The sequence below is a fragment of the Acanthochromis polyacanthus genome, chromosome 2, assembly GCF_021347895.1.
Source record: "Acanthochromis polyacanthus isolate Apoly-LR-REF ecotype Palm Island chromosome 2, KAUST_Apoly_ChrSc, whole genome shotgun sequence".
In the NCBI taxonomy this organism is placed as follows: domain Eukaryota; kingdom Metazoa; phylum Chordata; class Actinopteri; family Pomacentridae; genus Acanthochromis; species Acanthochromis polyacanthus.
This window is the reverse complement of record NC_067114.1, coordinates 10,522,708-10,545,131: the sequence shown is the minus strand read 5'-3', so window position 1 is coordinate 10,545,131 and position 22,424 is coordinate 10,522,708. Positions and strand designations below refer to the sequence as shown.

Genomic DNA, 22,424 nt, shown 5'->3' with positions numbered 1-22,424 from the left:
CTGAGGCCACTCCCCAGAAGTGGGTGCCCAGCTAGGGTGACGCCAAAAGCAGAATGCAAAATGGTTATTGTGGTAAGAAAGAACCACAGTTATGGGCTTTGAGGAATCACTGGAGCTGATTAATATTTCTGTTCATTAGTCTGTCATACACAAATCATTTCAATGGAGCATGTTCTCCACAGCAGGAGACATCGGAGGAAGCCACTGCTCTCCAGAATAACAGCACTGCACGCTGGAAGTTTGCCAGTGAACTCCTGGACATTTCATAACACTATAAGGAAAGTGTTTTGAGGATAGATGAAATTTGAATTAATTAAAACTAATTCCTAAGTTTATGAAGATATCTTACAGTCAGGATGGCTGTTGGCCAGGTGTGATGCAACAGGGTAATAGCATGAAACATCGAAGTAAATAGACTTCAAACAAAGGAAATCTGCCTTTTGCAATAGCGGAGTCAGAGCCCAGATCTTAACTCGATAGAGATGCTGTGAAAAGGCCTCAAGAGAGCCGTTCACACCAGACATCATTAGGATATGGCGGAGCAGAAGCAGCTCTGTAAGCAAGAACGGTCCAAAATCTCTCCTGAGTGTTGTGCAGGTCTGATTTGCAGCTCCAACAAATGAGATGATTGCTACCGTAGGGAAGTTCGATCGTTTATTAAATCCAGACTCTGACTTACTTTTTTCCACAAGCACTGTGAATGTTTCACGGATGTGTTCAATAAAGATATAAATGGCTATAATTATTTGTGTGTCACCATACTAAGCACACAGTATTTATATTGTGACTTAGATAAAGATTAGACCCATTCATGCATAAAAACAGGTAATTCCAAAAACTTCAGATGCTTTTTCTTATTATCACACCTGAAATGGAGAGGGGAAAACATTTTTGATCTTTTAGTCGTTCCAGAGCTTTCATAGTTCAAGTTATCAGAAGTATGAAGTGAAAAAGCTCTCTGACTCATGAATACAAAACACGGTTTAGAAATACTTCCCTTTGCATAACTTCTAGAGACACATGAGGTATACGATTGTTGTTCCGCCACCTTCATACATACACAACACTGTGACATACCCAGCAAAATTACTGAGAGCTCCCATCTGTGTGAATAAATGCAAGGAAAAGGTCAGAAATAGCAAAGCACTTAATTTAACTATGGCTTTACAAAGGGTCCAGCTGAGCAACAAAAGTTAAAATCCATTGTCTTGAACTGACTGTTGGACAGACAGACACACACCAAGTACAAATGTGTGCTGTGAAATTCATTTTACCTTGCATGACTTCTTGCTGGTGGCAGAGCCTGGTCTCGTGTTGCTGTTGAGCTGTGAGGAACTGGAGCTAATTTCATCATCATCATCCTCTTCTTCATCGAAATTCATGCTGCTGGATATGCCTTAATAAAAACAAAAAAACAACAATAGAAAAAGAAAGATCCACTGAGATTTGCCGGCTTTCATTTGCTAACCTAAAAGAGAAATATGCAAACATTTCCGACAAGAACACATTTGCACTTTTTCATTGTCGGGTATTATACATACTGGATGTTTGAAACTTGTGTAAAAATCATTTGTGTGAGGAAAGTAGTAATTTTATTCATTAAATGATGGATTAAGCCAGGTGTCAGGACACAGGAAGACTGCTGTCATTTGCTGTCATCTACAGTGCAGTCAGTACAGCATTTTAATGCATGAAGTTTGTTGATGTTAAGTTTCTGACATTTCCGTGTATGCTGATTTCTCGGTAAGTGTAGGTAGTAAAATGATAATAAAACATGTGTTTTTGTAGTTTAGTGAAAAATTACAACAAGTGGTGATTAAACAAACACTAATGATTTTCTTCAAGTCTGAGAGTTTGTGTAATGTTGCTTGTTTTTTTTGCCAAACGCTGCTGTTACTTCATTTCACTTTCAAACTGATCCACTCCAGGCTGTGTTTTAACATGTTTAGAAATGTGTAAAGTAACAGACATTGTGGTGTTAAGTTGCTGACTGCAGCTCTACATAATCAGCACTATAGTTGTTGCAGGCAGATTACATTTCTTTGCAAATAAATGATCAGAAAATGAGTCTGAATAAAGTCAGAGCAATGACTTTAAAGAGTAAACTATAGTATCAAAGGCAGTAACAATAATTGAAACGCAGCTAAAATATCATCATCAGTGTTTACACAATGATTCACATAATTTGCTAATGTAAAAGCACCAATATAGCATTGCAAGTAAAATTGCATAAGTATTAGCAGAAAAATGCAGTTCAAGTATAAGAATAAAAGCACTGGTATTTTAAATATGATAAGATTGTTAATATTGAAGCATCAGTGTTTCAGTTACTGTAGCAGCTGCTGCAGGTGAAGCTAATTTGAGTTTCTTTATGTACAGTTTTAGATACAGGAACCGCAGAAAATGAATAAGAAGAAAAACAAATTCTGTTTTCAGTTTTTGAACTTGGCGATACTGGATCATGTGAACATTTATGGAAATAAAACCATGTGAGAAGTTTAGAGGGGAAAAATCACGAGTCGTTGCGGTGTTTACAACTCATAGATATCTAAAATGTGACCCTGATGATGAATTGGATTGCTTTCTGTAAAGGTAACTAGTGACTAAACTGGTCATATAATGCAGTGGAGTAGATAAAGTATTACAATATAAAATACAGTATAAAATATTTTTATCAAAAATGTAGTGGAGTGGAAGTATAAAGTAGCATATAATGGAAATACTTGAGTAAAGTACCTCCAAATTACCCTCAAGCACTGTAACTGAGTAAATATACTTGGTTATTTTCCATCATTGATGGCCAAAACCTGACAACTAATTTGTTAATCTGTGGGGAACAAAAACAACAAAAAACACATTTTGGCATCATCATTGCTTAAATCACTCTGCATTTGTTTCCAAGTCCACGATAGTGAAAAATTAATGAAGTAAAGGACTTAAACAGCACATAGAATATTACTACCACTCTCATCATACAAGATTTCTAACATAAATGCATTCGGTAGATGCATAAATTACAGTTACACAACACTGTAGCAGTGAAAGATTATGATTTATCAGTGTCCAAAATCTCACTTAGCTGCCCACTATAGAATAACCTACTTGAGCGTTTATTACGTAAGGAACAATTAATAAGTCTGCTAGTATTCAGTGTTTACAGTATGATTAATGATATCAATATAAGTCAGGCGCTGGGTTTTTAAAATGGCATGTCTATTTGCAGTTGCAAGTTTTAACATGAGTCAGTGTTTTTCATTCCTCCCACAACGCGCCACAGCAGTGGACCAGAATGCCGTGGGTGTAAACATGAACTCATGGTTGTGCTACTGCAGATGCAGCGACAGAAGCTTTCTTGAATGCTGACGGTACCTTTCTTGAGCATGGTGACGCGCAGATCCTGTTTACTCTGTGACTGCGTGCAGCTCATGACAGGCTCTGCCTCGGACTCGTCTGTGCTGTTGTGACCCACCGTCAGGATCTGGATCTGACTGTCGTCCTGCTGGGAGGCCAGGCCATCGATCGCTGCAGAGCCACAATCCCACAGGAGCAAAGCTTCACTACTGTTCAACACTCAGTAATTTACGATGTACAGTATATGTCCGAATGTGTCCAAGTAAAGGAAAACAAGGGCAGCTGTTTCCATCAAACTGCAACAACAATTTATATATTGATCAATTAGTCAACAAGCCTGAGTGAATGTGATAACATGTCCTTATCTCCGCCTCTGGGTGTCTTCTCTTCTTACGTTTTAAGCAATTGTTTTGCTCACTGTCTTCAATGTTCTATCAACTTCTAAGGGAAAACACATTATGTCTCTGCTGCTACAGAGAGCAGCACAGTGTGCATGCAGTAATTAAAATTCATATGAAAAAGAATGCGCCTTTCCTATGTGTGGGTGTGTTTTCATGACTACATTGCTGAATTCAGTAAAATTCATATAAAGTTACCTACAGGTGTATGGGGAGTTGTGCTTAGTTCAGTTTTTTGGATACAATTATGACAGAATAGTCAATACTAAATTGTAAGAGTTTAAACAATTGTCACATTTTATTTCACAATTCGCTAAAAGCCTTGCTAACAATATGCAACTACTTGATGTTGGAGAGTTAATTTCTGATATTTGAGCAATCTGAATTACTTCCTCTGCGAAAACAGAAGAGCATCGACTATAATCTGTGAGTGCATGATGTGGGCTCGTGCTTCACAGAATTAGAGAGTGAGACAGAAGGAGTGAGACGGGCTCATCAGTGGTGAGTTTGGCACTACTGGCCTGCTTAATCTTTTACCCCAGTTGAATTCCATTAGCTTTTTTTCTGGGACAAAGTCATTCCAATGACAAGCATCGACTGTACTGCAGTATATCAGATGACAAGCACATCTAATGTCAGAAACTGATGAGCCAACTATGCATCTATATAATGCAAATACACGTGCTTTGCTTTTTGATTTTTATGTCTATATTTTGGGGCTTTCAGCTATTGTACTGCATTCTGCTGAGCCTGCCACAGCACATTGTGAGTGTTGAATGGCAGACAAGCAAACCATCAAAGCAGTGCATCTATAGTTGGAATATGCACAATATGGACCCTCGTTTTTTTCTCCTCTAATGTGCATCTCCACTTGAGTTGTGCCAGTCTTTTACACACAGACTTTGGAGCTCTAACAAGACATAGACAGCTGCTGGATAATAATGATTTTGTCCCTTCTCTTGAATAGACTGCTTCTATTCACTTAAATCTGTCTATCTGGTCTCAAAAAACATTAATATATAAATACCAACAATAATGTATTCATCTATTGTTCACTCTCTCTGATTATCTATTTGTCTCAATACTGGCTTGCTGACCTTTGTGTTTCCCCTTCCTCTCTTTCTTGTCGCTGCCTGTCTGCGGAGTTGAGCTGGCCGACGCTTTTCCCTTTTTGGCTGAGCGAGGCGGCTGTGTGTCCGATATCACCTTCACCTCCTCCTGTTCAGCTTCTTGCACTAAACAGAAATGGAGATGACCAGTAGAACATGCCAGGATGTCGGTGAGTATGGACATAGGAGGGGAGAAATGGAGAATAAGGCTGAGGACATTTGAAATTATACAAAAGAAACTGTATGGAAATTAATACAAAGCAGTCTGAGGTTCTAAAGTTAGAACTGAAGAGGCCTTGAATGAGCGGTAAAACATCAGAACAGACAACAGAAGTCCAGACCATGATCTGGATGACTGAGAATTTACCCAGACATAATATATTACATATACAGACCATTTTTTCTACAGAATACTACAAATAAATTGTATTGTTTTTCTGGAGGTTCTTTTATTGACTGTCAATAATTGAATACAAGTGCTAAGCCTAAAATTGAAGGCAATGCTTGTGGTAATTTGTACTACAACAGTCAAAATGTGTATTTTGAAAAGTGTCATCTGTACTAATAAAATCATCTTCAGCTTTAAACATTAATTCTGTTTCAGTGTACAGTTTTTACACATTTTTTTTTATCATGAGAAATATGGCAATGGATTAATTTTTTCATCAACAATGGAATAATGTTGGATTGCTATTCACTGACACTGGAACATCAGTGCAGGTGTACAGTTCAGATACAGACTAAAAATAAAAAGAGCAACCAGTCCTTGCCTATGAATAGAGAAATACAGGGCTAACAGTGAAAAGAGGTCAGAACATTTATTTCACATTTTTGGCTGGACCGATGAGGTTATTATCCCCTTTCCTTCCATCAAAAAGGGTTGCAGAGAAACATTTAGACAACATTTTCTCCTTGTCTCTGCAGGAAACATGACAGTCTGTGGCCTTGATCCCAGAAACTGGCCAAGCAGAACTGGGGATTAGATGATCCACTCTGTGTGTAAATAAGAAGACCTCATCAATCTCAGACCAAACACCATCTCTGCTCTTGAGTTGTGAGATTTGCAGCACAGCGTACGTGCCTGCAATAGATGACACAGTGTGCTGTATTGGTTCTACATGAATTTCAAATGGGAATATCAGCACAAGCTATTCATCATTCTGTAATTATTTCTTTGCCTTGTTTAAAGTTTGGAAATCGTGCTATGTGTATGTAATTGGGAGCTGAGAAAATCAAAAACTGCACGAGAATAAAATCTCTTTTGGTGCAAGAACAAGCACTTTCTGTAAATACGACAGATTTATCAAACAAGCTGTCTGACATCTTTATTTGTTGAATCGATGTGTTTCTTAAATCCTCTGTTTGAGCCTTCTGAATCAACAGACTCCCAGAGGAGTGGAAATCTTACTCACCGTGGTAGATGGTGCTGCTGTTGCTGCTGAGGTAGGATTCCACCAGCGGGGCCTGTTCCTCGCTCTGTTTGGTCCGACGAGCCCGAGACCTCCCGTCCACGGTAGACTGGACCATCAGAGGCTCTTGTCTCTTCTTCTTCTGCTTCTGTTCAAGGAGCGCCCGCTAAACGTGCCCAGACGGAGAGAAGAATAATCAAGGCACAAAAACAGCAAATGAAAGAGGTTGTAGCCTCCTATTATGCTGTAATTATGAGGAATAAGATAAACGAAAACAAAATTACAATGGCACAATTAAAAAACAATTAACACATTAAAGAACAAAACCTTTTGTGTGTGTGTGTGTGTGTGTGTGTGTGTGTGTGTGTGTGTGTGTGTGTGTGTGTGTGTGTGTGTGTGTGTGTGTGTGAGGCCATATTTACTCGATCAGAGCTGTGATATCATTACTATACTTTACTCCGAAATCATCTCATTGACTGGCAACATAAAAATATAGCAGCTAGTTCCTTAACAGCACTTCAGCTGTGTCCGATAAACACGTAACACCTTCACGAGGCAAAACTTTAGAGCTTCATTTTATCCTTACATCTCAAATATAGCAAAGAATATAGACTATTTTTCAAAAGTTATTTGTGAGGCGTTCCATATTTTCCCGTAAGTGATCTCTGTACTGCAGGCAGAATGTTGACTTTAACAGCCGACGACAGCAACACAGTCTCAGATAAAGCTGCTCAGTTCAGGAAAACAATGCTTGATGTTTAAAGATGTGCCGCCCAGACCAATATACCCTGAGGCTTGGATATAGTTATTCATCTGGACTAACTGTCAGCTATATGCAAGTCTTCAAACCAGAGCTCATCAAATATTGAAGGTTTCTATTAGTGGAGAATTCAGGCTGCAGAGCATCTTAGCTCAACAATATGGCCTGTATAGCTCATGTTATTGCCAAGACAGTGATGACCAAACCATAGGTACATTTACACAGTACAGAGATATTGTATTTTAGTACTTTACAAACCTTACTATAAAACAAGATTCTGTCTCATTGACTAATATGTCACCCATAAACAATGAGAAAGATAGCCCCTAAATGATGATTCAATCAAAATTAATTTGTTTTGTGGTGCTTACATACCTAATGCTTGGCTGTGTGTGATTAAAGGTTGAAAATGGTATTCTTGAATGAAGCATGAATTAAAATCAGCTGACATGAATGCGAAACAGGTCACCTGATCGTGTTCCCATTGATTTATTACTGCAAGACGACAGGCACGTTTGCTTTTATGGAACAGAACGTGAATGTTTGCTTTTTTTTTCATATTGTTCTCAACTAAGTACTAAACATAGTTTTCACTATGAATAGAAAAAATTTGAAAATGGTTAAACTGCAGCCTGACTGTGTTTGCTTTGCCCGCTTACAGTCTTGTTGGCCACAAACAATGAAAACAGCAGGATCGGTTTGCAGGGTGTGAAGTTGCCAAACATCAGTTTTATTGACGAATCTTGGACTGGTGTGACTTTCCAAGAGTAGGTCTGTTAAATCCTCTCTTTCATCAGAATGCCTATGTAATTGTAACCTATTTATTATTATTAAAAACATTTTCTTTAAGACTGCTTGGTGTTTAGTTTTGTATGTTATTTACAGGATTTAAACCTCTTGGAGACATATACAGACCCTCTTATTAAGCTCCACTTGAGGAGATAACAAGTCCTCGTGGGCTATTTGTGGCACCATGATGAAGCAGCGGAAGTTAATGTCATAATAAATCTGCCCTGTTATAATTGATTTTGCCTTAGTCTGTTATCAGGACTGCAGGAAGGACAGCAAAGACTCACCTGTCTGTCCAGTTTCTGCTGTCGAAGGTTGGTACCCTCATCATCTAAAGTGCTGCAAAGAAAAAGAGCAAAGAGGGACAAAGGAGGAAGTTAAAATATGTATGATAATGTCATTTTCCAAACTGCTTTAGTGAGTTCACTTGCTGCTGTGGAACTGTAACAGAACATTAAACACATAAAATATATGGTAATGAAGGTGGCTGTGGGCTCTAGGAAACAATGCACGTTTTTGCTATTTTGTTTTCATGCCTAAATTATTCATATGTCTGTGATTAGTAATGCATGGGGTCATCATTTCTTGAAAAACAAAAACAGATAATTCATGAAAAACTTTTAATTTACCCTTTTCAATGAGTATGTTAACTGTATAAAAGCTGTTTCTATAAGTCTGTGTTTTCTTATGTTGAGGTGAATAACTAGAAAAAGCTTTATCTTGAATGTGGCCACTTATCTGCTGTATATATACATGATATTATGGAAAAGACACAAAGGAAAACATGTACATTACATTACAAGAGGGCTTTAGGCACATATGAGTATAATACAAAATAGACCAGTCAACAGAATGCTGACTATCAACACTGTGTGTGTGATATGACAACAATTACCACTTCAAACAAATGCTTGTTTTGAGGAGAGGCTGTGCTTGCAGATTTCTCTGTCACCCACACCTTTATAATTCACCTTTAAGAGTTATTAAAGGAGTCACAGCCAGACTTTGAAGGTGCTTTTGTACAAAAGACATTGATTGATGGTGCATAAAACACAGTGCAAAGTTACAAAATCTTCAGAAACCCTGTGCTGCGTCTGCTCAATGTGCTGGACACAGCTCAGGAATAATCACAGTGGACCAATGCTATTGGACAATCTGGAAAAAGCTCAAAGTCACCACCAACCTTTCAGAAACATCTATGGAAGCACTGTGTGTTTTCTGTGTTAGATATGAGCAGCAATGCGACCGATCGATACCTATCTGTTGTAGCTGAACAGAACCGTGTCTGTTTTCAAAGTCTGCATCAGTCTGCACATAGGGATGCAGAAAACATGAATCGGCCTAAAAAGAACTGGCACTGTGAGTTAACTGTGTCGAACAATCTTGGATAAAGATGTTTGTATATTCTGCATGGCTCATCCCACCACACTGAAAAGCAGACTGCCAATAACACGTGTACTTTAATGCTGTGGACAATTAAACAGGGTGGTTTGCTTACATTACAGCCAGTATTTCCCGCATTTCCCACACAATCACAGCACCCACTGAGAAAACATACGCTACACTGACAAGACTGCCACTACTGCAGCCTCAAGTTTTTGTTTGCTCGTCTTTGAAATGATCCCAGTGTTGTGACTTAATCAACTGATGATTAATCAGTCTTTTAACAGTATGCTCTCTATGAGTTAATTTGCACGTGTAGTGCTTCAAGAAGTGTTGCAGCTGAGATTTTGCAAAACTTACAAGCTTTGAGTGTCTCGAGGCACATGTGCAGATCTCAACTCTGTCAACAAAGATTACGTTCTGCTGCAGCAAATCACACAGTCACAGTTGGTCTTTGAATCAGTGGCTTAAGAACAAAGAAACTGCATCAGTAAACATATGGACAGTCTGTCACGTGTAAAGCAGAAACAGAGGATCTAAGCATGGTGGGTGTCTTGTGCTATTTGAAGCACATTTATGATTCCGGGCTGCATGAATAAAACTAACCTTCTTCCTTTACAAGGGACACTGAATGCTCACCCACTGTTGCTAAAACGGTAGCTATTAAAGGTTATAGTTCCTTTATTCATTTCCTTTAGATACCTGTGGTCACCATTACAAAGCCGCAAAGGTTTTCACAATGGAGGAAATATCAAAGGATTAATGGACACTTCATAAATCCCTCCTGCTGCATGATAAACCTCTCTGTCTTGCTGTCCATATGCTCAGTGAGCTCTAGTTTGATCTGTGGCCCTCTTGAACTGAAGCTGTACCACGATTGGTGACGGCTTTGAATAGATTACGTTAGATGAAAGACACTTTGCATGCACTTCACCTCAAACTGGATCAAAAAATGTAATTGTTGCAGTATTTCGTCTGAGTCGATCCTACTTTTATAGGAGTCTGACAGTTTTTTTTTGTCTGTGTTTAGGAAAAAATTGAGGATGCTTCCAGCCATGTGCTCTCTGAATATCTCTAAAAAGCATCCTGATGTCCTTTGTAGAAATCTGATCAATGGAGCTGTGAAAAAATAGCAATCTGATTACCACACTCACCAAAATACCCGAATACTAAATTATTATAACAGACATGCAAACGTAAATAGGTTAGTCTACTTTGGTCCACCTGTAAGATTGTTCTACCCTACATATTGAGAGTCCAACAAACCTACTTGATCTCAAAATCAACTAAAAATGTCACAGAAAGCCAGAATTTAAATAATGTGTGTCACAGGCCTGGCCTGTGGATTATGATTATCACCTGATTCTCACCTCCCGTCATGAGCTGCATCGCCACATTGTGTGTGATCATGATTGGAGGCTCTTATATAGATCCAAACCAGCAGAACGTTCTCCTAACAAGCATAACGATGCACAGAGAGCTCTTCATCACTACCAAAGCTTCCTGTGACCCTGCACACAATGAACATCTATAACACGAATAACAAGATGGAGCTGCCCTATATGGCCTTTGTTATGCATATACAATCAATGCATTTTATTAGCACGATCTTTACTCTTCCAAATGATACCATCATTACATTTCAATTTCAGCCTGTCTATTAAATGCATGTAGACACACATTTAATGTGGCCTGCATGGACATACACTTGATTATACTTTCTGACAAAGCAATGCAAAGAGGGCAAAATGAAATCGTGACTGCTCTGTGCGAAAATAGCAAGTTGTCCCAGCAGCACACAATTACCTGCACAATATCAATCAAACATCTAATCTCAGCCTAAAAAATGGATTCGCTGGGCACGTTTTGCTGAACAGTCTGCTCCACCACAACACCACTGGGTTATATCTTTCTCTGCATGAACAATAGTATTGACTTGAGCAGTATTTGACTTGGCAATACAACCTGACAAAATACCACCTGCCTAAGCAAAAGCCTAAAGGTCAGCAAAGAACAGGCAATGCGGTTAAAATGGATGTGTAAATTAAGGTTGGCCACTGTTTCTCTCCCCACCCTCAGTACTTGCCTACATGTACGTACGCATACAAAATAAAAATGAACACATTTAGGCCTTATAGTACAGCCTTGACTGACCTAGGCTGTGCATTTTATAAGAGATCAAGAACTGCAACTCTATTCATGATCAATTAATCTATTGATAATCTGCCATTTAACCAGTTACATTTTTGCACTAAACATAGTGAGAAATACAGATCACCATTTACCAGAGTGTAAACTCGAATATCAAAATCCCAAATTTACATTGGAACTAAGAAGCAAATCTTACAGAATGAGAAGCAAATGTTTGTTATTTTTACCATCATGCATTACGTGAAGGATCGATCAAATCATATTAATATCAGTGGACAAATTGATTAAGTGGCAAATTGTTTCGGATAACATGTCTGCCATCCTTCTAATGAAGATTACTGGACATGTAGGGAGAGGAGTTGTTCCATGCTAGAGTCCAAATGAAGGAAAAGAGGACAGCTTGATGGATGAGAGCCTTGGAACACAAGAATAATGAGGTTACTTTTAATTTCCCACTTCCTTACCTTTACTGAACGAGTATGATCACACACAGAATTCAGATCCCTTTATTTTTTGCACACTTTGTTTTGTTTGTGTGTTGATGATGTTATTTTAACCCAATGAAGTTGACATTTTGACCACCAATTTTAAGTCAATAACCCATAATGATAATGAAAAATCTTAATCTTAAAGATTTTGCAAATTTATTGAGGATACAAAACTGAAATGTACTGGCACTGTGTTCAGGTGCAATGTTTGCTTTTAATTTAATTGAAATATGTCTTAAGCTGGTTTGAAGTCTACCCATGATGGCAAATAAACTTGATTGGATAGACACTTCTGTTGATAAAGCCTCATGATTCAAACTGGATGCCAGGATAGAAACCCAGTCAAAGTCAAATGAATTCTTTTTAGCTCACTGGTTTGATGCGTAGGTCAAGACAAGGGAATAAAACCACTTAAAAAGTGCTCAGAGGAACACAGCAGCCTCAATAATTACAAAATGAGGAAGTTTGGAACCAACAGGATTCTCACAAGATTTGACCATCAGATCAAACTGAGACCCAGACCCCATGCACACTGGCATTTTGTAAAACAGGGTGCCACATGAATATGCGAAAACACACTGCTAACAACCTTCCAAAACAACAGACAGTGATATAATCCAAACCCCAAAGCCTTGTTGGCCAATATAAGCCTAATAAAAGGAAACTCTTATCAGTTCCGGGGGGGGGGGGGGGGGGGGTACCAACAAAGGCACATCAAGGAAGGAAGGACATACACATGTGTACTGATTGTCACCCTCTGTACCTAAATATACTGGAAGAGTAACTGTACATTTAGAAGTAATGAAACAGTGCTGTTAGCGAGGTTAGCACCAGCACTATTTTGGTCATGTCCACTACTGCACATAACTGTTCCTGGTAAACAAAGGAGACACTACAAATAGAGTTTCTAACTATCTTTACAGTGGAAGGGGTTTCTTAAAAGCTCCATTTCCAGTTACCTAAAACTGAGACCAAAATGCACAGCAAAAGCTATGTTTTAAATAATATTTATGTACATGTGGACAGGGCCTGAACAACTAAGCAAGAATGTCCTTAGACAAGAAGTTAACCAACCTAAATGTCTGTCTTACAAGGCTTAAGAAGTTCTCTGTGCTGTTTACAGTCTGGCTAATACCATCCCTCTTATGAAGCATGGAGGTGGCAGCTTCATATGTGCAATTTTCACTGGAAGCGGAAGAGGAACTGAGGAAAGAATGAATGCAGCCAAATACACAGAGGTCTTTGAAGAACTCCTCAGAGTGCACATAACCTGAGACAGGGCCAAGAGTTCCCCTTTTAGTACGACAATGGCCGACAATGGTACGACAAGTGTACATTCAGACAAATCTCTGACTGTTCATGAACGGCCCAAACAAAGTCCAGACATAAAGACAATAATACATTTGAAGGGACCTGCAGGAAGGATGGGCCAATCTGCCCAACTTCAGGATTGTAAAGCTTGTACAGACCTTACCCAAGAAGGCTCAAAGCTACAGATTTCAATTTCAATTTTTACCTACTTTACGAATGTTTCTAAAAACGTGGTTTCATCTTGTCATTATGGGTTACTGTGGGCTACACAGTGGCTTGGTGGTTTGCATTTTTGGCTTGCAGCTAGAAGATCCCTGGTTCACGTCCCACCCTTCCCGGGATCTCCGGCTTCTTCTTAGTCCAGAAACATGCTGAGGTTAATTGGTGATTCTAAATTGCGAGAGTGACGGTTCGTCTCTATATGCAGCCCTGCAATTCTACATCACAATAAAGTGTGCAAAAACAGAAGTGACCTTAATATTTCTAAAGTGACTTCAAATAATATTTCAGCAGTTTATTTTTAGGAAGTTTTTGACATTTGGTAGAGAAATTAAGTTTTGATATTGTTGATTTAAATGAAAAAAACTGGATAAAATGGCTATTCATTGTAGCTTATTCCTCATGCTTTTTTCTGTTTGAGCAGCATTTTAATTTACAATGGTCTTTCTTATACCTGCAGTGTGTTGGTTTGGAAGTTTGTCCATGCGTCTGTTTCTGTTACTTGTACACAGAAAAAAACTCTCGTGTAAACAGCTACAGATCGGGCAAAGCAAAATGACAACAAATCCAATTATGAATGCATTTGTGACAGTGTGTGTTCCACAAACAAAGTTATAATTTCACAGATGCCAGTCTTTCGCAGTAACATTGTTAAATGTCGTCTCCCTGCGGGCAACAGCAGCCAATTTCTGTTTGACCTTCTGTCGTATTGGTGCTGTTGTAAAAAGTTTCGAGTCATTCTTCTCTGTGGCCTAAGACAGGCTTTGAATTGCATGTTCTTCACACCACACAAATTTCAAGCTCTACAAACTCAAGGTCATCATACATGCCTACTGCTTAGAGGATCAAGCTCTACTAGTATTTTCTTCTGACCTCCACTGTGTTCTCTTTTGCTCATCTCTCCAATATGCTGCATAAACTGCACTGGCTACACATGAATAGAATAATTGCTCCAAATAACAAAACAACAGGATATTTATCCAGCACCAGTGATTAACTGGTTGCTGGCTGCTTCCACTTTGCATCCTGTCTTCTCTTTATACCAGAGTTTTTAATCACTCGCGACAGACTCACTGATTGTTCCTACAGCTCTTGTGGCAGGGCATCTGAGAGACCTCTGAGAAAAGCTCTATGGCTCCTAATTAGGAGATTGAGAGATTTCTTGCAGAAGTGTTGGAGAGAATGAGCTACAGCAGATGAGAAAAGGAAGACAGAGAGGGAGAAGTGCCTGCTGATGTGCGATGAATGAGAAAATGATGTTTTTTCCACAACTCATAATTAGGGCTGAAATTGCTTTGTTTTATGAGCATCAAGTAATTTTTTAACATGCAAATACAAATTGTGACAAAAGGTTTACTACTTTTTCCATTTTATTTAGAGTGGCTTCTGATTTACAATGTGTAGCTTGTGCCAAGTTACCTAATTATTTTTGCAAAGTCTTCCATTTTGCATTTTGTTACCTTTTGAGCAATATGTGCATTTTAAAAGGCCCAGGTTTTCTCTCAACAATTAAAAAGCTTTTATGTACTGTATACTGCCTGGAAATTTATAAGTGATGTGATATGCAAGTGAACGTAACTATGTTTTTATGTGTATTTACTCATTGTAAAATTTATAGTTACGACATAACTGAAAGCAAATTTAATTTCAATTTTGTGTTTGAGATAAAATGTTCAATTGTTTACTATACAATTAGTTGTTTCTTAAAATGCTAAATGGCAACTGCAACAAATCTCTTTTCCTTTATAATTTAGTCTTACGGGCACAGAATCAATAAACACGCTAGCATGGTTAATGAGAATTTTTATACCTTTCATCCCTCTGTCAAAAGTGTTAATGGGGACTGTGGGTTCCTGCAGATACAGCATACAACACCAGTCAATAAATATTCACCTATATCGCTGCACTACTGAGCATATTTTGACGAGAAAGACCCACACGGATGCAATGAAAAAGTATTTACCTCCCACATGCTGTCACACACACAGACAAACAAAGCACTCCATGTCTGCAATCAGAGTAATCAAGTGTGTGAATAGGCATCAGACAGGAAGATAATGACACAAACAGAGCTGTTCCAGCGCAGGTCAAACAGCTCATTATTGTGTGGAGAGTCTCTGGTCACTCTTCCTGCAACACACTGATGCTCAGGTTTACAGGAAGCTTTACGATCTGTTAACGGAGGGTATTTATTTGATGTAACACGGTGAAATTGAGAACTCAAGGTGGAAATGCTCTATATATCAGCCAGGTACGCTGACAAACTGAGGCCCATCAATTGTAGCTAACTTTGCAACTGAAGCCTGCTTGAGAAAACCTAAAATAGCAGATTAAAACATTTACAAAAATAATGCTAAGGCAAATTCTTGCACCTTAACATCGCTTGGAAAGCCTTGCATTGCAACGTGTGTGCAAGGCCCTGTTCGCCAATAAAACTAATAATCTACATCATATTTTGAAATCGCAGAACTATCCGAATCGATCCGACTGTCTAAATGCAAATTCTTTGATTTGGAAATTTGTGTGTGTGTAAATGTGTATTTGTAAACTACTATTTCTAACATTCTGAAAGCACAAAACAATCCATCTGCACCAGCTGCACCCTGCGAGTTAAGTGTTGTGTGATTCAGGACTGATTTGATCTTATATAAGATTAGCATCATACAGTTGGTTGCTGTCAATTCCATTGTGTCCATTACTTAAAAAAAGAAATATTATAAAAGAAAAATGGGCACAAAAATTGTGTATTTTCCATTAACAGAGACCTGAGCCAAAGATGAATTAGGCACTACGAAGAGAATAGGATTTGACTGGACTCCTCTTCATCCTTTTAAAACAGTTTTACATGCATCACCAGCTTTCATAGTTATGACAGTCACTAGGTGGTGATTCTGCAGGAGCATCTGGGAACACTAAAGGCAATCTAGTATGCACACAAGTGCAAGCTTAATTTTTCATTTCAATACTGCGCTGCATGAAATTTCATTGTGGATAAAAGGATCTAAGGAGCACTGCACAGATGCAAATTTAACTTGCAGTTGTTAATGTAAGCAAGAAAGTTTACACGATTCATACAAAACACGACACGGTTTCTTACATGGGCCAATTTTAGATGAGGATTTCTGAAAATCTTCTTTAAACAAAACACGACCATTCAGGCATTTTTGACAACATAACATATTCACCACTTCTTTTGTCAAGAGCTAACAATCCCTCCTCTCCATCCTGAGTTCCCCCGTCAGAGAAAAAAGGAAGAACCAGAGATTTGCACAAATCTTCCACTAAAATGCTAATCTGGTGAATGTGCTCCCCACAGAGAAGAACTGCAATCCAACAACTATTGTTTCTTTGAGGGTGTGTGTGTGTGTGTGTGTGTGTGATTGTGAGACGTGTTGCCTTCATTTTGTTGATTTCTGTGAATGCATGCACTGTATATCTCTAATGAGATGATGGAGCTACACAGTGCAGCTGTCTTCTCCAACTCTGCACAGAGGCCCATGCATTTTTAATGGCAGCTTCACAAGATGAAAAAACCTGCTCATTGAGAAACCACCAGTCTCTCTGCTTGCACTCTCTCACTGACACTCAAATGGCATACTTCAAGGGACAGCTATATATGCCAGTAAAGTTTAATGTCTTGTTTATATTATTTTTGCTGTTTTAGCACATACTTCCTGGAACAAAAGGTAGAAGAGTGAGGAGACAAAAAGCATAATTACAAATAAAGACTTCACTTGTTCTTTCCAGTGCTGTTTACTTCAATCAATCCAGGTATTTCATGAAAGGCTTTTCTACTAGGTATGTTATATTATGTGATGCCTTCAGTTAAAAATCTTAAGTTTACCTTAAGTTTAAAATACATTTCACACAGATTGGTATCTGTCCTGATGCAGTCTCATTCTGAAATTTGTGGATTGCCACCGTAACTTATAGCAACCGCGAGCCAATGGCATCAAAGCAAACAGGGGAAACCATGGCAATGGGTATTCAATCAGAGCAAAGAGCCAGCAGCGCTAGTACTGCACTTGAAATGATTAGAGCAGGTATAGGCGTTTACAACAAGAGGCCAAAAGCTCATTGATGCTCCAGTGTTTTTGTTGCTTACAAAAATACTTCTGCCACTACATATGGCAGGACTGTATCACCAGTGTGACTGAACAAGCTCATTTTGGCTCACCTGCACGCAGCCATAGAACACACAGTCACACACAAAGACAGGAACTTCCTCAATTATTGAAGGAACAACACATGAAAACATGTACTGATATGAATGTGATCCTACATCTAACATCCATGACATCTCAATTAAACTACTACTTTTAAATTCAATGAAACAGCACTGACTACAATTATACAGTTAAATTTAAAATAAGAAATAATGGAAGAAATACAATATTTATAGACCTGTGAAACAGTAGGAGATCCTTAGTGGTTTATGCAGCTGAATATCTTGGATTTACTTTTGCATTATTTATTTTTTTTCCTTCTGGTGCCTCTCATAAAAGACCCTCAGTCTAATATATAAAACATATGAGCAACACTTTTTCTTCTAAAGGCATACATCACACTGAAAACAAAAACATCATACCAACCCTTTTGCATCACGAAAATCCAGTTTCCCACATTACATAGTTTGATTTTATTGTGTCAGTCCAATGTTACTGTTATCAGTCACATCTCCTTGACAGACACTCACACAGCTTAACACCCGCTCAAACAGACACACACACATGAACACACTGCTTCAAAAGATGAATGCGGTGCCCTTTTCCTTGTGTTCTCAGGAATGTGGTACAGTACCTGTAGGGAATCCAGTCGGAGGAGTGCTTGGAGCTCATTCTGTATCAACTGCTGTGACTGCTGCTGCCTAACTACAAGGCTCACGGCCTGCAACAGCACCAGTGCAAGTGGCTATGGGGGACTGAGGACAGCGATCACAGCCAGAGAGCCCACATCGCCTGTTCATCCTCTGCACACAGCCCTATATTCCCAGCTCTGCCTGTGTTTCCTTGTACGTCCTCTAGCTGTGGGGTAGCAGATGACTAACAATCCAGCAAGACAGCCACACTCTTCAGTCATGCACGGCGAGCACATGAAATAGCCGTCTTCTTCTCTTCCATGTGTACGCTTCCAGTCAATGCCTCTCCTCTTCTCTTCTCTTCTCTTCTCCCATCCACCGCCTCTGCTCCTTCCCTGCGCTGGCTCTCTTCCCTCGCGCTCACTCTTCAGGCTCTATCTAAATCTCCCTCCGTTTCTTTCCCTTTAAATCCCCCCTCCCTTCCTTATTCCCTGTCCAAATCTCGCTCTCTGCCTCTTTGCCCAATCTATCTCTCGTTATCGCTCGTGCAGCATCACCTGCAACAGCAATGAGTGCAAAGCCTTAAGCAAAAAAAAAAAAAAAAAAAAAATGTAAGAAAAGGTTAGAGAGGATCCCCTTTTTCCTGCCTCTTTGATGCTCCTTCTACGCTATTTCTGTACAGTGCCACCCACTCGTACTAATGCTCTCTCTCTTTCTCACTGTATCTTCTTGCGCACTATCTGTGTTGCATGAGGCATGTAAAGCAGGGCCTCAGATGTGTTTTCTGGACCATAATTTATTTATTCTCTCAGAGTAAGAGGCATTAGCATATGACTGTGCAGACTAGTGTTAACAGCCTTTAATTCAACACTCTCTACAGCCAGACAAAGGCACCCTGTGATAGTGCCACAGCTCTGAACCTCTCTCACACACATCTGCTTCCGCCCTCCGTCTGCCGCCCCACACTGTCACCACACAAACACACATCACTCACTGTGCTCCCAGGGTTATTCAGGAGTCCATCTATAGGCAGTTAAACCGAGTGGCTTCCTTGCAATGAATCTGGTTCACAACGAGTCATTCATGTCAAGTCTATCAACAAGCGTAATCTTAATTTCGTGTGATCTACTTGCGGCGAAGCGTGAAATCATCGGCAACAATCCTGAAAATTATTTGGGGGAAGACAATCTATTTCTGGAGAGATGAAAAGCTGTCTTCTTCTGACTCCCTGCAAAATAACCGCAGGCGGCAAAATCTTTTATTTGCTGTATTTTCTCATCCGTATGTTGCACCAATGCCTGAGTCATATTCACACAGATTTAGGACATTGGCTGAGATAAACTATTCTAAAATACAAACAATGCATACAAGTGTGCACACACACACACACACACACACACACACACACACACACACACACACACACACACACACACACACACACACACACACACACACACACACACACACACGATGGATGAGGCATTTGTAATGTCCTGATGTTCATTCTCCCAAGGTCAGAACTCAGACACACTGTTCTATAGTGAAGATATAATATATCATTCGACTTAAATGGTATTTAAGCATAGACAAGTAGACAAGTCTGACAGTGGAGTCACTATTAAGGGTATTCAGGCATCTTCTCTCAATTATTTATTGCACGCCTAAAAACAACCATCACTAATAGAGTTTAGCAGTAGACTGCCAGTAAGTAAACCAGGAGGAAAATGAAACAGCAGTGAAAGCCAACTGGGAAATAAAGACATTTCTGTTTCAGTTAAGTCTGTGACAAAAGTGTGGGTTTTAAATTAAAGATTGATCTGTTAAAGTAACCATAATAGAATTTATCTGCATAATAAATAATAATTAAAGAATTTATTGACCGTCCTTTAAATTGCAGTGCTTGCTACTAAAATATCAATTCTAATTACACACTCGCTTATTTTTAAAGATAGTTTTTATATTTATTACTTTATCTTATAAAACTCTGTATTCCTTCTGTGGTGTTGTATACCATGAAAAAGGTTTTCTGTGATGAAACAAATATAAAAGCTGATATTTCAAATTCAAACACATCCCATTAATGGAGACAACTAACCTGAAACAGAAACAGCCAATCACTCATAACCCCCCCCCCCCCCGGACTCAAATCTATACCAAAATAAAGCCAGAAAATGATTTGATTCACCTGTATGACCAATAGCAGCAGCACCTATTGCAACTGCTTTACTGAAAGCACAATGAAACATTGATTGCGTTCTCAAGTGGCGTGGCCTTTCAAAAATGTCAGGTTACAAAGGTGGTTCACTTTGACTGGAACATAAAGAAAGTGTGGACAGAACAGACTACAGCAAAATAAATCAGCTTTCAGAAATATCCAAACAGATCGATCCCTCACAGTGTTTCTCCCTCCATGCCAGAAATCCCCAGTGATCTTTAAATCAAATGAAGGACTGGAGAGTTTTTAGAAGGTTTGACAATGTAATGGTCAATTCTATGGTAAATATGATTTCCCTGTTGGTAACCTAATTAATATAGACGTTTGTAATTCTGTTCTAGAAAAAGAGTCACGTATCACTGTATTAAACCACTGAGAGAAATACTAACAGTTTGAAGTTTACTGAAGTGGGCAGTAAAGTCAGATGTCCCTCCTACACAGCTCTGCTGCTGTTTCTTCTGCAAATTACAAAACTGCAACTCCATTACACAAGAGAAGTCCAGGTCATCCCCCATGAAACTTAGAGACAGTATAAGACATGATGTAGTTTTTGTCACAACCAAGAAGGCCCAGATTCTGCCTGTATTCTGCAGTTTGTCCTATAACTGTCACGGGTAACAAAATCATGGGAAAATGCTCAAGAATGCCAGCCTGCATCATCTTCCTAGAGACAAGTATTGAAATATCTGTGAAGCAGGACAAGATTATAATTGCCAGCTCTGCCCTTCAGCAAAGCATTATTTCCTACCTCATCGAACTGCCATACAAAGTTTGGCCAAAAACAAACATAATTCTATACAGAGAATTATTATGTATGGCTATTTCCAATAAATGTCTCCAAGCCCTGCCGTTGAAATAAATACAGACGACTGTCAATAACTGTAACTGTTAAGTCACTCTGTGGTTAATGGTGCATGCACTGAATATCAGCTGCTGTGATGAAAGTGGAAATAAATGGAACAAGCCACTCCACTGAGGAACAGGTGTAAGCACAGCACCCTGCTTAATATTTGATGCTGAAGGGAGGACTTTGAAGTTGGGCTTTGGTCATGAGAGAGTTAGAAGTGGGCAGGAAGCTGAAATTCATCTAATTTTAAGATGACAGACCTACAGCAAACAGTGTTTTCTTTGTTTCTTTCTTTTTTCCTTCCTTCCTTTCTACCTTCTGGCCCTACAGCCAACAACTAAACAACAAATAAGAAAATAAGACACTGTCCTCTTGACAAATAAAATTTTTCTAGCCCAGCCTCATACAGAGTTCTCCCAGGGGCATTTTACTGTTGGCAACAGGAGGCCAGCAGTACTAGTAATTATAATAATGGTTCTGGCATAGAAGCATCACTGATGTGAAAATGGATCTCTGGCTTGTGTCTGCCTGTCTTAGTCAGACTGGCTGAAACACAGCTGCAAAGCACAGGACCTTAATAATGTTGCAACCTGATCAGGCATACAGGACATTTGCTAACTGAGTGCCATACTCAAAAATCGACCCAAAACCATGTTGTTGCAGTGACGCAACAGCTTCACAAGCCACTAAATCCAGTAGGTAGAGAGGTCATTTCCAACATGTTAAAGTAACCTGCAATTGTCTGTGCTTTGGTTGTTTGTCTGGCTCTGACCAACTGGCTGAACCATCTGCCTCAAAGACATTCATATTACAAGTGTTTAAGGCTCTGCACGACTTCTACAATTGGGAATTAAATTAACAAGCTTACCTTATACAATTTAAAGAACATACTTTAAGAGGTAACAAGGAGATAAAATGTGTGATAACACAACACAAAAGGAGAAATTTCCTTTTAATGCAATAGATTCTTGGCAAACATTAAACCAGAGTCGTGGGAAATTTACACATCTTTTATTGTTCTAATTACCGTGCAAATGACTGTGACACCAACAACATGTCCAGGAACAAAATCAAACAAAGAAGTTCATGCCTGGTTTTCATTTATTCACACATGGCCTGGGACTTTGTCCAGCTAGACTTGATGTGCTACTACTACTGAATAGCCACCTCATCACTGGCCTATGAGTTGATAA

At 39.1% G+C, this 22,424-nt stretch overlaps 1 protein-coding gene across 2 annotated transcripts in view; it reads right to left on the bottom strand.

Annotated features, from left to right (window-relative positions):
• tub (TUB bipartite transcription factor) overlaps positions 1-22,424 on the bottom strand; it is a 50,666-nt gene that overhangs the window by 6,686 nt on the left and 21,556 nt on the right. Inside the window, exons 1-6 of one of the 2 annotated variants that reach the window (XM_022192282.2) lie at positions 18,169-18,680; positions 8,104-8,155; positions 6,271-6,433; positions 4,847-4,984; positions 3,370-3,522; positions 1,275-1,396 (exon numbers count right to left, since the gene is read on the bottom strand). In XM_022192282.2, the coding sequence (XP_022047974.1) occupies positions 1,275-1,396; positions 3,370-3,522; positions 4,847-4,984; positions 6,271-6,433; positions 8,104-8,155; positions 18,169-18,206 (666 nt within the window). In that variant the 5' untranslated portion in view covers positions 18,207-18,680. Of the gene's footprint in view, positions 1-1,274; positions 1,397-3,369; positions 3,523-4,846; positions 4,985-6,270; positions 6,434-8,103; positions 8,156-18,168; positions 18,681-22,424 lie in introns of those variants that run through there. The other variant, XM_022192281.2, reaches the window with a different exon arrangement.